General features: G+C 48.0%; 2 protein-coding genes and 1 long non-coding RNA gene across 9 annotated transcripts in view; 2 read left to right on the top strand and 1 right to left on the bottom strand.

The window, feature by feature from the left end:
• Window positions 1–3925, top strand: part of LOC112550211 — a 7719-nt gene extending 3794 nt beyond the window's left edge. The window contains exons 2-3 of the long non-coding RNA XR_003093922.1: window positions 2685–2825; window positions 3383–3925. This is a non-coding gene — a long non-coding RNA (uncharacterized LOC112550211). The remainder of the gene's footprint in view (window positions 1–2684; window positions 2826–3382) is intronic.
• The window catches only part of DDHD2 (DDHD domain containing 2), a 24455-nt gene extending 18285 nt beyond the window's left edge, over window positions 1–6170 (bottom strand). For 6 of the 7 annotated variants that reach the window (XR_003093920.1, XM_025203432.1, XM_025203436.1 and 3 more), the window contains exon 1: window positions 3573–3705. Coding sequence is in view for 5 of the 7 variants with exons in the window: in XM_025203432.1 (XP_025059217.1) it covers window positions 3573–3577 (5 nt within the window). In the remaining 2 variants the exon portion in view is untranslated. Of the gene's footprint in view, window positions 1–3572; window positions 3908–6032 lie in introns of those variants that run through there. The other variant, XM_025203434.1, reaches the window with a different exon arrangement.
• Window positions 4132–14087, top strand: part of LSM1 (LSM1 homolog, mRNA degradation associated) — a 16641-nt gene continuing 6685 nt past the window's right edge. The window contains exons 1-2 of the mRNA XM_025203400.1: window positions 4132–4190; window positions 4290–4354. Coding sequence (XP_025059185.1) covers window positions 4132–4190; window positions 4290–4354 — 124 coding nt within the window. The remainder of the gene's footprint in view (window positions 4191–4289; window positions 4355–14087) is intronic.

Here is a 14087-nt window from a genome sequence, read left to right as displayed (position 1 = left end):
TTTCCCTACCTAATTTGGGTGCAATTAGCGTCTAAGAAATGCAGTGATGCGTGGGTATGCAGGCGAGCTCTTGGTATGGGTATGCAGGCGAGCTTATTTAATTTACACTAGGTCTCAGAAATTTTAACCCAACTCGCTAGCCAGCTGCATAGCTTGAGCAAAATATTTCACATCGGTGATGTCACACTGTCCTAGGCAGCAGCACAGAGAAGACACACATGACCCAGGGGAAGCTTCACCCACGAGTGACTCATGGAGGGGAGAGCTCCTGGCGGCTATGGAGGCAGGGTCTGAAATCATTTCTGTTGCTTACAAAACTCAACCTTGCTGTTTATTCCAGGGGGACAATCCCAGTTTCTCTGCCCAGATCTGTGCTGCAATTGCAGGAACTGAAGCTGGATTAAAAAAAATTAACCATAGCCTTCCCTTTAGACGATCACAGCTTCAGTGCTACTGACTTTAATGAGACTTAAGCATGCATTGTAAGCATGTGCCTAAGCCTGTCTCTACTCATTAAGGTGCTTGAGCACATACTTAGAGCTTTTCTGAAGCTTGGAGGATGCAGACTTAAGCGCTCAGAGGATACAGACTTAAATAACACCAAGGCTTCCTCTTCCAATGAGATTAACTGCATTAAAAATTCATGTGACACAGGAGAGCCTGTCTCTGTGCATTTCCTGTTTTTTCAGTTCTAAGCTCTAATCAGTCAGAAAAGCAAAGCAGGTATTCTCCCCACCCAAGGAGAAAATAGTTAAATCCTTGTGTTAGATGACAACCTTCCCATAACTGGCTGTTCAGGGACCATGTGTTTCAGTCACGGTTTAATGAGCAGGCTTGCTTTCTTTCTTTTTTTTTTTTTTTGGAATAGAGACATACATCTTAAAAAGAAAATCTCTTGCAATTTCAGTCTTTGACTCCTGGACACGTCTATTCTTAAGCCACATCTCATCATCATATAGCATCACTGCATGAACAATAGTTTCCAAAATGGTCACTAGCACTAAGCACCTTCCTCCTGCTAGCTTTTTCCAGCTTTGCCTAAGTTAGACCTTTTGCAAGGTGCATCGTCAAAACAAGGGGCCTGCTTTCTCTTCCCAACTAGTTTCATTAAACTCTTGCGAGTCAGAACCCAGGACTGGGCGTCCAGATTCTTAGATTTCTATTCTTAGATCTGCCATGAACTTTGTCTACTTGGAGAGTCACGCTTTAAAGGAACATATCTCCTCTGCATCTGAGTAACGTGGTAAAACACAGGTGTTAGTCACTGTGTTGCATGACTAAGGGATGTGAGTAATCTTACATTCAGTGGGAACTTTTATTTTGAAAAATCTTTTTTTAATTCTCTTCAGTACTGCTGTTGTGTTGCATGCATCAGCTTTGTTGGGAGGCACTAAAGTGGGTGTTAACATATGCTAGATGGGGGAGGGGGATTCACAGCACATATGCTCCTGCTCTGCGTAACTTGTTCAGACTCAGTAACATTCACCAAGTGAGAAGGGTGCAAGATGCCCAGCACGGATCATATGTTAGGGAGAATTCCAGTGCAGTTTTAAGTGTAATGGTGTTGTCCTGAAGTTTGATCAGCTGCAAAGAGGTGGCGTGCTCTTTGCTCTCTGTCCATTTCTTGGGAGTGGTGGTTGGAGTTGATATTTGATCATAGTTTTGGAAGCTCTCCTTTGCATGGTAGAGAGGAGAGAGGGGGCTGCTTTTCAGACACTGATGTACACTTGCTTTTATACAACTCATGAGCCTGCTGTAACCATCCTCCTCCTAGGGAGGAGACAATGGATTCCTTTGCACGAGGACTAGCAACGTACATCACTAAAGAAGCTCATAAATGTGATGCTCACTAGCACCTTGCAATAATTTTGTAAAGCTTCAGCAACTGGACTGTTCTTTAATAGGCAGTTTGTCTAGATGCCTTCATCCTGGCTCAGGAACCTTTCCGTTCCTGAGATGTGTGCTGACTGTTATCTTCCTTTCCAAAAAAAGGAGTTACTATATCTTAGATTGACAAGGTTATCTGGGTAAATGTTGTCTGCCTATGTCCTTAGATCAGGGTGGGCAAAATGCAGCCCACTGGCTGGACGCAGCCCTCCAGGCCATTTTATTTGGCCTGCAGGGCCCCTAAAAAATTTATAAAATTAATATTTATCTACCCCTGGCTGCCTGTCATGCAGCCCTCAATAGCTTGTCAAAACTCACTAAGCAGCCCTCTGCCCGAAATAATTGCCCGCCCCTGCCTTAGACCAACATGGCTATAACCAACACCCCCCATATCTTAGATTAACACCCGGACTATGCCCAGAATGGACTGCTTCTAAGCTATAGATTCAGTTGGAAAGAATGCAGTAGTTATTGCACTGAGGGTTTGTCATTCCGAATACTAAAATAATTTAATTGGGCAACAAGTGAGACATGAATGCCCAGAACAAACAATTTTCTCTTAGGTTCACCAGGGTGGGGAAATGCAGCCATGTGACAGCAATCCGAGTTATTTGGCAGACTCCTTTATACATTATATCCTGGCAGGAAAGTCGGGAGAAAATGGTTAGGAAACAGAACTCCGGGAGCACTGGTAGCATAGGCCTTTGTTTTAGCAGAGCTAAGAAAGCCAACATTCATGATTGTTGTACCACTATTTCTAAAGTACAGTCACTAATTGGAACCATCTCTTCCCTCAGCAAATCAGCGTACACTGCAGGATGTTTACTGGAACCTACTGGAGAGCTGTGACTGTGAAATCAGGTCCAGTTTTTCATCTGCTAGTTTGGGCTAGCTAGGATCTCATTAGCCACTGCTCCAGAAGAAGGCAAAAACTACAGGTACCTAGCAATTCAACACGATTCTGCCCTAAACAGTTCCAAGTAGCATCTTTCACTGTCATCCATGTAAAAACTTCCATGCTGTTTGCCAGATTCACTAATGAGCATCTGCTGCAGGGACAATTCATGAATGGCATTTGGGTCACCAAAAGGTTCCACTTAAGAAGTTTCATGTAAGGTTTAACTTTAAACAAAAAAAATCACTTCAAAGATGCAAATTACAAGTATTTTTTAAAACTTGCCAGGGTTTATTACCTCATCATACACAGAAATGACTCTTTTCATGAACTGTATTCCAAGGGTGGATGGTAGCTATTTGACATCTCCCCTCCACAGTGCATTGTACAGAATCACCAAGTAGGCAAATCATAGTGAAAAACAAGAGTGCAGTATGTGAAAGGACACTACAGTTAGAAAGTGGATTTTTATACCCAAATGCCCTGAAAAATCTTGTCCAAATGCCTCACTTATAACTGTTCCATGATGACATTCAAATCTTTCCTCTGCACTGTTCAAAAGCTCCCAAATGTGTTCCTTATCATTTTCCTCCATATTAGACACCAGAGTGAAGCAGTGTGAAGTAACATTCACTTTAGTCACCATATTAAGCTGGCTGTCTGTATGATCTCTTCCACCAGTGCTTCAACATAATGACAGAGTGCACCAAAGACACAGAAGAAGAATACACAACCAGTATGGCTAAGGTTAAGAAGCAGAAAATACACATAAATATAGTGGTCTGCAAACCTCATGTCTTGTTCTCCTTGCTGTGCGCTGCAATGCCTTGGTAACGTAAAACTTGATAAGTATTCTAGTAGTTGGAAAAGTCACTGTAGCTCCAAGTAGTCTCTAAAGATTTGGCCTGGTGTAGAGAAATCTGTTCCACACAAGGGGTTTCTGTCCTGCTGCTAAGAAGTGTGCAAACACCCCAGAGCCTGGCACAACAAAAGCACTTCATTTGGCAGTGTCAGGATTCCAGAGCCCTCTGTACATTCATTGGTCTGGAACAACGGACTGAATTCAGAACTGATGAGTCAATCCTCTCTTCATTCGCCCACAGCCAAATTGTCATTTGTTGGCCTCTTAAAAAAAAAAAAAAAGTCAGAATTTATTGCTTTTTATTATCAACAGTAGTCAGGAGGAAGGACAGACAGGTGAACAAAACCAGAATTCTCTGGGCCATCAAAAGGAAGCCCCACGTTGTTCACTTCACAATCCCTTTCTTTCCAGTTTTTCCAGGATGGCCTGGATTCTGTGAACAGCCTCTTTCCTGGCTTGTCGAACATTGTCCTGGCCACCCGTCTCGATGGAATCCAGTTCCAGCAGCTCCTTGGTCAGCAACTCCTCCAGCAGCCGGAAAGCTTTGTCTGTCTTTCTGCCTACAAATTCATCCACCTCTTGCTCCAACTGCTCAACCTCCTCCATAACTCGCATAATGCGCTGAATCCCTGGCTGAACACTCAGGCAGTTTGAAGAAGGCTGGTCACTTGCTTTAAAGCCTGCATCCTGGGTCACAGCAGCTTTCCTAGGTACATTGTCATACATTTGGGGCTGTGCACTATATTGCACCTTGGGGTTTGGAGAGGGTGGTTTGGGGTGGAAGGGGGTTGGCTTGTGATCACTCATTGTCCCAGAGTGCTGGTGATTGGCTTCTGCAAAGTAGCTGTGCTGGTTTGTTCCTTGCTCTGGTTTGTCATAAGCATCCTAAATCAGAAACAGAGGTGTTTTTAGTTTGGTCCCCTTGACATTAGCGTGTATCCCATGTTCTACATCTAGGAGGGCATGCAAGCATCCCAACAGGAGCTGGGAGGCCCAGGCTGCTGAAAGAAGGTGTGCATGCCTAAGGTGGCAGGGCAAAAAAGGTTCAGGCAGGGAAGTTACCTGGGACGAGGGTTGCAGTTTGAGACTGTCACGCACCATGACATCATAATATGCCATGTCCTAGTAACTGACACGCAGGTGGCCTTACATGAGTGCTGCTGCCCAGATGCACCTCCAGAAAGGAATGCTTGGGCAGTAAGCCGGTGCTCAAACCTTGCGCCTACCTAAGAACTAAACTCTAGCCAGAAAAACCTCAAGCAGTTCGCAGAAGGCTGCAACTATAGGACGATAGTGAAAAAGCTTTGAAACATTTTGCAGTATGGCTAGGTCAGGATCACACTTGCCACAGATCTTTGAAGACAGTGTGTGAGAAAGGATTCTAGTACCATTCCTCTGGTCAGTGCCGATGCATTTGCATCTCAGGTAGGGTACAGGGCAATTTTATAATGGATATTAGATAACAAAAAAGAAATCTGAGTCCTAGCAATTAGAACTCTACCTCAGGACCCTGCTGGCAGGCCTTGCCAGCACTACCACAGCTTTTGTGGGGCTGGTTTCAAGGCCTCTCATGGTTGGCCAGACTGGGAGTGGAGTAATGAACAGAGTGAGTGCACAGTCCAGGAGTTATTTCCCCAGCACTGTATTTTTAGCAAAGTCTCTACTAGAGCATACTGGTGCCTAGAAATGTGCTTGGGAGGGAACACAGAAGCATCCAGACAGGAACAGATCAGCTGCATCTTCCCTACTTCCCAGAATCAGATGCTTCAGAGATAGTGCAAGAACCCCCTGTACAAGAGACATGTGAGATAATCCATAGCCCTGGAAGATTTGATCCTAAATCCTTGCTAGATACTGTTCTAAGACTCAATCTCTGACATCTGATATCAGCTTCAATACCCTTAATTTCCAGCATTAAAGTGGAACTCTCGATAACTATAAAGGATACCCAAGTTATGTATCCAGAGGGAAATACTTTCAAGAGTTCCTAGATTGCATTACCTCTTTGCTCCCTACTACAAACCATTTCCTTTAAAAGATAGAGGCATTTCAAAGAAATGAAACACCAGTGTTTCAAAGAGATAGCATAGTCTAGTGCTCTGACTGCAAATCTGGAACTAGAGGATATATCCTGGCTTTGTCAGGCTGCCCCTGTGGCAGGTCACAACAAATCCCACATGCAGTGTCTGTAGTTTAAAGCAAGATGTAAGGGCCAAAAGTGCTTTATTCCCAAGTGTGATCCTCTTTGTCTGGCACAGGTGGGAACTGGAGGCATTGGAGAAGTGGCATGCCTTGACTCTGTGAAGGGAATGCTTGCATTGTTACTTGTGTGACAGATCTAGGACCAACACTAGTAGGCTCCATAGCCTTGAGAGCATCAACCTTTACCTTTGTCTCATGAACTGGAGGGTGTGGAGCAGGAACTCTGTTGCCCGGCCAGGATGGATGCGACTCAGAGACGTACGGGTTCCCATGTGTTGTTGAAGCAGCTGACCAGCCATAACGTGGCTGCATCCCATAGACTCCTGAGGGACCCCACAACTCCTCCTGGGGTCTTGGCTGTGACGGGGGGCCCTGTGGTGGAATCCCCGGACTAGCATCGCCATATGAGTAGTGTGGGACAGCCATGCCTGGCGTCTGCAGGGAGGAGAACAGACACTACCTCTGAAATCACATCCACTCAGCCAGCAGTAATCCATACCAAGGTGCTCCTTGTTAGGAACAGCATGGTTGGATTGGCTATCCTGGCTCTGCTGGGTCAGCCCTTCTACCCTAGCTCTACAAAAAGAAGGTGTTACACATTTCAGACAGGGAGGGCTCCTCGGGACATTCATGCAGTGGAGTTGTTGTCTAAGCCAGCCTGGTACAAACAGGTGACTGCTGGATAGTTCGCCAGAGACAAAGCGCCTTCGACCTTCTATTGGATGGAAATGCCTGTCAGGACTGCAGCCCTGAATGTAGGACTTTGGTCTCTCCAAAGCAGCAGCTACAAGTGGATGGATAGGACCTGCATAAGTCCTTTATCACCCTCCCCGATACCCGGTTGACTGGCCAACTACTTTCTCTGCTTCAGGGGAGAGGAACAGCTTTTGCTAATCCTGGACTTTTGCTCCTGCCCCAGCCTGCTCTTGGACTCTGCTTGCTAACCCTAACATTGACTTTGGCTCCCCAGTACTGGTTCTAATGCTCTGGTCCTCCAATCTGGTAACCCCAATCCTCAACTGGTACCTGACAATAGTGAGAAGCAGGAACTGTGGAGTCTGTTTCTTGAGCTCAGGGATTAGCAGCTGGTAGCTGGAGAGGCAAGCTGCACTTTGCAGTGCACTTGCCAGGCTTTGGTTGAGGAGGGCTGTACTCAGCACCACCAAGTACCTGGCTGTGAGCATTGCCCACCCCAGGTAGGCTTCCAGAGGAAGCACCCATTGTTGTCTGTGTCCTGGCTTCCTTACCTGTGGTGGGGAATACCCCGGGACGTGCCTCCTGAGAGAGGAGCTTTCTGCTGTGCAGTCTGCTGTGGGGTAGTTCCAGTGAGAAGCTGGTGATGGAGACCTGTACATGCCTGGAGATTCTGCAGGGTAAGGGGGCTGTGGGGGCCCAGAGGAGTAGTAAGTGTTTGATTGTGCCAAACTGGGATAGTGTGCAGGAGCTGAGGGGTAATGGGTGCCATAGCCTCCATTTGTGTAGGGAGAATCCAGCCCCTGAAAAGCAATCAGAGAAGGTACTAAGAACCTGGACTGGCTCTGGGCTTCTAGGTCTGAGAGTACAGAAGCAGAATGGTTTGGACAGCAGTAAGAACAGCATTTTAATTTTTACAAGTCAAGAAATAAGGTATCCAACCCAATCTGGTTGCTGAGGGATAGTTCCATGCATCTACTTCCTCACTTGGGGGATTCAGATCTTACTGTGCAAGTAAGGGTGGAAATTTTGCATTGGAAAAATGCTGGGGTAGAAAGAAACAGGACAGGCTGTTAGCAGGGGAGTGCCTGTGATCATATTACAGATCTAGAAATTGATGCCTCTTCCTTTGAGGAGATGACTGTTAAGCCTTATGGAGATTGTGATCAGATGCTAAGTATTGGGCAAATGTGGAGCCTCCCAAAGCCCTATCAGGTAGGACAGCATTGTTTTCCTCTCAGCCCACTCCTTCTGGCCCCTTGCTGAAATCCACTTCATCATCATTAGCCCTAGAGATTTGGATTTTTCAGACCCAGTCTGGAGCTCTAGTAGCTCACTGGCCATTTAAAGCTTTTTGACTGCCTACAGCCTGTGGACAGAGAGGCTTCAAAGCCTGGAAGGTTCCCAGCAGTACCAAGAGCTCCTCCTGGAGACACGGTGTGCTATCTTGGTCACCTGCCACATACTCATGCAACAGTGGAGGTCAGTGACCCACTCCCAGGCCCTTGGCAACAGGGTGCAGGGGGGCAATGATACAGCATACAGAATGCAGTGACATCAGCCTGAGCTGAGCAGAGGGCTCCATGTGTCAGAAAGGCTGCTGTTACCATCTGTAACAGTGCAGGTCTCTGAGGGAAGTGCCCAAATTTGCTAGTTGGTTTTGTCTGCTCAGGACCAGAGCCCTGTCTTTAGGCAGGGCCAGGGGGTGACATTGACAGGGTCTTACCTAGGAACGAGTTTATGTGAAACATTTTAAATTCAGGGTTCTGAATAAATGAAACCCAGCATTAGCAACAATTTATCATGAAACAGGCAAGCAACTTGCACATAGTAAGAACCTCTCGGCATAAGTTATACTGGCTCCCCAACTTGTGTCCAGCCCGAAACATTAAATACAATGAGGTGTCCTACTCGGGCCCACTGATCTCCTCCCATCCTTCCTATTTGGTTTCTGCTCCTTGTGAGCCCTCTGCCTGGGTCCTAAGACTTTCATACAGGACCTCCTGTCCCCACAGACCTCTCTAGCTGCATGGACCTCTGGCCTGCTGGCCCAGCTCTTGGTCACATGCTCCCATCACAGGCCCCTTGGTTTCTGGAAAGTCAAACCTACTTTTTCACTAAATATGGAAAAGAAATTTCCCCTGAAGGGCTCGGGCAGTTTTGAAATCTTTGAGAATTGTGTGGCAATGAAGCTGATCACAAATTGCATTTGACCTACATGTGATTCAGCATCATGGGCCACTGTCTCCAAGGGAAGTCTAGGGGAGATGGGATGGTTGCTCCAAGTGGAAGAATACAAGACTGCCACAGTGAAACGCCTGGGGCACTTGGGTATGGAAATCAGTCAGGATTGAGGGGTCTGCCACTGCTTTGCTCTGGACTTCAGACAAGTCACAGTTCCCTTCCACCCTGTAAAACAAACAAAAAAAATCCCGCCCCAAGTTGTATGAAAGAAGAGCATGATGTAGGTGCTGAGCATTACTTCAAAGCTGTGGCTCAGTCCAGGACTGTCCGCTAGACATGCACTGATGCATGGATCTCATACCGGATCAGTACCCATATAAAGACAACTGGCTGTATCAGAAATCAGCCTGACGCAGCCAATAATTTGGCTGATAAATGCTTGTGCGTGCGCACGGCTGCAGCGCAGCACTCAAGCAGCGAGGAACAGAGCTGTGTGCAGCTGGTAAATCCGTTGTGGCGGAAGGGGAGGGAAGGAGCATGGAGGGGGACAGATCAATGTCCCCCATGGTGAGGGAGGGGGCAGGTGCTGCCCAACCAGGGTGGGGCAGGGCATGGGACGCAGCCACGGCTCCCGGGGAGTGCGGGGGTGGCTTCCACTGCTGCTTGCACCCCAGGAGGGCATTGGGGGGGGGGGCATCTGCCCCCAGATCTGTGTGGGGTGGGCAGGTTGCAGCTGCAGGCTGGAACTAGGGCTGAGCCGGGCTCTTTTTGGCAGGGGCTGGGGCTCAAGGTGGGAGCTTCGAAGAGGGCTGCAGCCAACCACAAATTTTGCTGTACTCCTACTCCCAGCACTGCTGCAGCCCCAGCTCTTGCCGGTGCGTGGGTGGAGGCAGAGCGTTGTGTCAGGTCTGTGGCAGTGGCGCTGGGGGCAGAGCTACAGAGAAATTTGGGGTGGCTGCAGCCCCCTCCCTGAGCCCAGCCCCTGCCAAGAAGAGCTTGGCGCCAGCCCACAGCTGCAGGCTGCCAGCCCCACGCAGATCCGAGGGCAAGTGCCCCCCCTTCCCCCCCAAATGCCCTCCTGGGGTGCAAGCAGCGGCAGGAGCTACCCCCACCCTTCCGCAGGATCCAAGGCTCTGTCCTGTGCATCACCCCGCCCCAGCTGATCAGCACCTACCCCCTCCCTCACTGTGGGGGGCACTGATCTGCCCTACCATGCTTCTTCCCTCCCCTCCCCCCACAATGGACTCACCAGCTGCACACAGCTGTATCGGAAATCGGATCGGTATCATTCAATAGCCCTCCTTAAAAATCAGCTATCGGTATCAGCCCAAAAAAATCTCTATCATGCACCTCTGTCTGAACTTTTTATAGGATATATTTTGGGGGGGAAAGTGTTCTTCCTGCTGTTTGTGCACGGCTTCCTCCAAGCAAGGCACCCCCGCAACAGCACAGGAGAGACCTGACAGAGCAGGGGCATCTACACCAGATGCTACTGCACAGTCGTTACTGCACATTTATTTAGTAGTTGTATAAGCAAGTGCTAAAATAATGTGCAGTGACCTGAGTTACTGCGCAGCAGTGCCAGCAAATGCCTTTTTTTGTGACGCTACTTCACTGTAGTGTCGTTTCGCTGTTTTTGCCATGTGACGCTACAGCGCAGCAATACTGCAGTCAGTGTCTCCTGTAGATGTGGCGAGTTATGGAACCAGAACATACAAAGTACTGTATTCTGCTGCTTCCCTTCCTCTGCAGAGGCAGGGCATCTCTTGGTTAATGTCTGCCCTCTACTGGGGATAGACCACTTCACTACTATTATTTATTCAGGCCCTAACCAGTGTTGCTGATTCTTAGCTACTCTGTTGGTAATTTTGCTGGGCAGACACTTTCCTGCTCACATGGCTCCCACCTTCTGTTGTGTTAATCTCTCCGAAAAGGAGGAACTGACCAAGGTCTAGTCCTCCCATGCTAGTTTCCAAGCCCCAGGCCTTGCCTGAAGAACCCTGCTTATTTGGCTGTAAAGTACCTGGCAGTGGGGACCATGGCGTGTTACCTCACATGTGTTCCCGGAGGGTTTGTCACCCTTAGGCCTACTGAGTAGCTCCTTCAGTTCTCAGGGCAATGAGAATCCTAGGTTCAGCCACAACTTTTCAAACTATGCTTTCCTTGTTTAACACTTTTGAAGTTAGAAATGTCTACAAAACATAGCAAGGCTCTGGATGGAATTGGGAAAAAATTCTACTATTTGTCCTTGCTGCCAACTCCCCTCTCTTTTTCTACTCCGCTACTTTTTTTTCAAAAAAAAGAGCTGGAGTGGGAAGAGGAAAAGTAGGGAAAAACAATGAAGGAAAACCCAAAATATCATTATGCAGCTTATTGGGAGAAGATGAAATAACCAAAGGTGTTCCTTTTCAGAACCAGTGGATTTTTTTCTCCAAGAATATACTGGCTTAGCTTAGTAACGAGTGTCCATACGCCAATGCTGCTGTTTATGATCAAGGTGTGTTACACGTACTGTAGGAGCATCCTAGGTTCGCTGGGAGGGGCACCGCGCACATGTGGAAAACCTCTGCATTAGTGCTCACAGTAATTTCCAAATAGCAGCTGGCCTCTGTGGGCCCCACAGCTCAAGCTCTTTTTCTTATGTGGCTTGCATCTGCTAAACTGAGCGCGTGAAATGCTGCTTCCCCAGTCACGAAGAATGCTTTCACTGTTTATGAGCATGAGAATACTTTAACACTGCCAGGGAAGCAATATGGTCACAATCATTCTTTAAAATAGATACCAAAAACTTGGGAGTGCTCAGAGAACTCCCAACACAGCTATAGTGGAAAATGGTGGTGAGAGGCGCAAATAAGCCCCAGCACAGTGTGGGCTACAGCAGCCTACACAATGAGAATTCACTGCTGTGGCTCAAGCGTTAGATGCGAGCATGAAACCCCTGAGGCAGCATTTGTCCTGTCACTAGGAAGTGCCATTTAGCTACTGTTTGGAGCACTAGGAAAAGAAAATGCCAGATTGCTTTGGCATGGAAAAAAGCTTTCCACGCAGGTCCCCACTATGCTGGGAAAGCTCTCGCTTGGGTGAAGATGGATGCTAGTTTCTTCAGGAGACAGGATAAAGAAACCAGAAGATACAGCCTAGTGCTGGGGGAAACCAAGAATTCCAACCATCGGGTCTAGGCAAGGAGGCAATGACATTATCCACGGGCTTTGAGGGAAAAGCAGCAGAGTACTTCAAATGACTGTTCTAGTATCAAACAGCAAAAGGTATTTCCCTGCTTGGAGCCCCATGCTGACGTCACAATTTCTAGGGCAACCCAAAGAGCACAGCAGGGACTGGGACCTGGATTCTGTCCCATTTCCAGGACTGACTCACTGCACAGCCTTTGGCAAGTCACTACAACGCCCTGCCCCAGTGTTTATGAGCAAGGGCTCATAAAACACGATTAATACCTTAGTATAGGTGCTATGAGACAACTAATTGCTTTAACTGTATGCAGAGCATTTGAGTATCCTTGGCTGAAGGCCATTGGCAGGGTCTAGTATTATTCATGGGCCACCGGTGTAAAAATAATTACTCCAATTACCGTTAGTTCACTGGCAATGGGACATGGTGCTTTGTGCAGAGCATCTAGAAGTAGGCAGCACCAGCAGGCAAGGGGATTCAGCCAGAGTTTCAAGCATGGCTGGTGCAGGTGTTTCAAGTTTCAGCTTCCAGCTGACACACAATATAATGCTGTGGCATCTGGGAAGTAGCATTTCCTGAAGCCAATGCAACACGGAGGAAACAGCAGAAGTCGCCAGGGCTTGGCTAAGTCTGCCATGCAAGCCCTGCGTTTCTAAAACGGCTGGTCCCTTTGTTTGGGAGGAAACCAGCCCTTTGACTGGAGTCTTCTGGCTCAAACTCCCACCCAACCAAACAAATTCCTCTGCTTCACAGCAAACAAGATGGGAAGGTCCGTTGCCCAACTGTACCTGGCCTTGTAACTCAGCTCCAGCTGGATAGGGACTTGGGTAGGGAGCTCTGGACTGAGCCGTGGAGTTCCAGTAGCTGGAGGTGTATCCAGGATAAGGTGGCTGCTCCTAAAGGTGGGGTGGGAAAAGGAGGTAAGAAAAGCACTAGCAGAAGATTACCTACCCTCTCAATAACAGGGAGAGAACTCACTGCAAAACATGCTGGAAAGCTGCAAAGGAAGAGTGTGCACAGTAATAATCAACTGCATGCTATATCTGTAGCACGCCATAGCAAGGAAGGGCCTGAAGACATACTACGGCCTCAAAACTATTATGAAATGCTACTCCGCTCCATATTTATAGACCTTCTCCAAGCTTCTCACCTCTCCAGGCTGGCTGCCAGATTCACAATTCCTCCCTTGCCCATGCCGAGACGGCACTGCGAAAAGGAGGCATTTTCCAGCGATTGTTGAAAGGAAAATTCAGGAGGAGATTGGATACACATCTAGCTGGGGTCATCTAGACCCAGCTCTCTTTCCTGCCTATGCAGGGGGTCGGACTCGATGATCTATTGAGGTCCCTTCCGACCCTGACATCTATTAATCTATGAAAAAGCTGTAGAAGAGCAAGGGCATCAGTGGAAGCATAGCACAGCAGCCTCGACGTGCTAACCGATTCAACGCAGGCTCCCAAGTATGGAAATCGCACAAGAAATGCTTAATCAAACTGCACAATAGGCTGAAGGACCCGGGAACGTAGCAGCAATTAAGCTCAACTACCTCTCAGCACAGCTCTTCTCTTCATTGGCAGCTCAGCGGCTAGCTGTCCCTGTCGTCCTGGAATGGAAATATCTCGGGACTGGGGCGTACACGTTGCCCTTCAATAACCGGGGTTTAGCGGCCAACTGACCGCACGTCTGCTTTTCTGCTGTTATATCAGTGATGCAATGCCGGGATAACAATTCAGACACGCGCTGCGATGTGCTGGGAGAGACCGTTAGTATTTCTTAACCTGGGGCAACGGATGTGGACGTCTGAACTGCTGCACTTTGTCCTGGGAGAAAATGGTCAGTCCTAGGACGTCTGCAACCAAAGAGTCCTTTCCGTTGGAGCTGAAAAGCATCCAGACGAAGGGAAGGACAGCAAACCTGCACGACGACACCCGGGCTATTCCCTTAAGAATTTCTCCGAAAACAGTAACATTTGTCAGGTGACTTATTTGCATTTTTTTCCCAGCGTGTGGAAACTTTTCAGTAAATACAGTAATTTTGAGCCTCTAAATACGGTAATTTCCTATTTTCGACTTGGTGGCGCGAGGGGCCGGCTCTGCCCGAGGCCCGCCCCGCCCGCGCCCAGGCAGCTGCGAGCCCTTCGCTCCCCCCAGGCCTCCCCGCAGCCCCGTACCTGAGCGG

Source organism: Alligator sinensis, unplaced genomic scaffold (genome assembly GCF_000455745.1).
Source record: "Alligator sinensis unplaced genomic scaffold, ASM45574v1 scaffold98_1, whole genome shotgun sequence".
Classification (NCBI taxonomy): Eukaryota; Metazoa; Chordata; order Crocodylia; family Alligatoridae; genus Alligator; species Alligator sinensis.
Note: the sequence above shows the minus strand (reverse complement) of the source record. Positions and strands in the feature narration are given on the sequence as shown.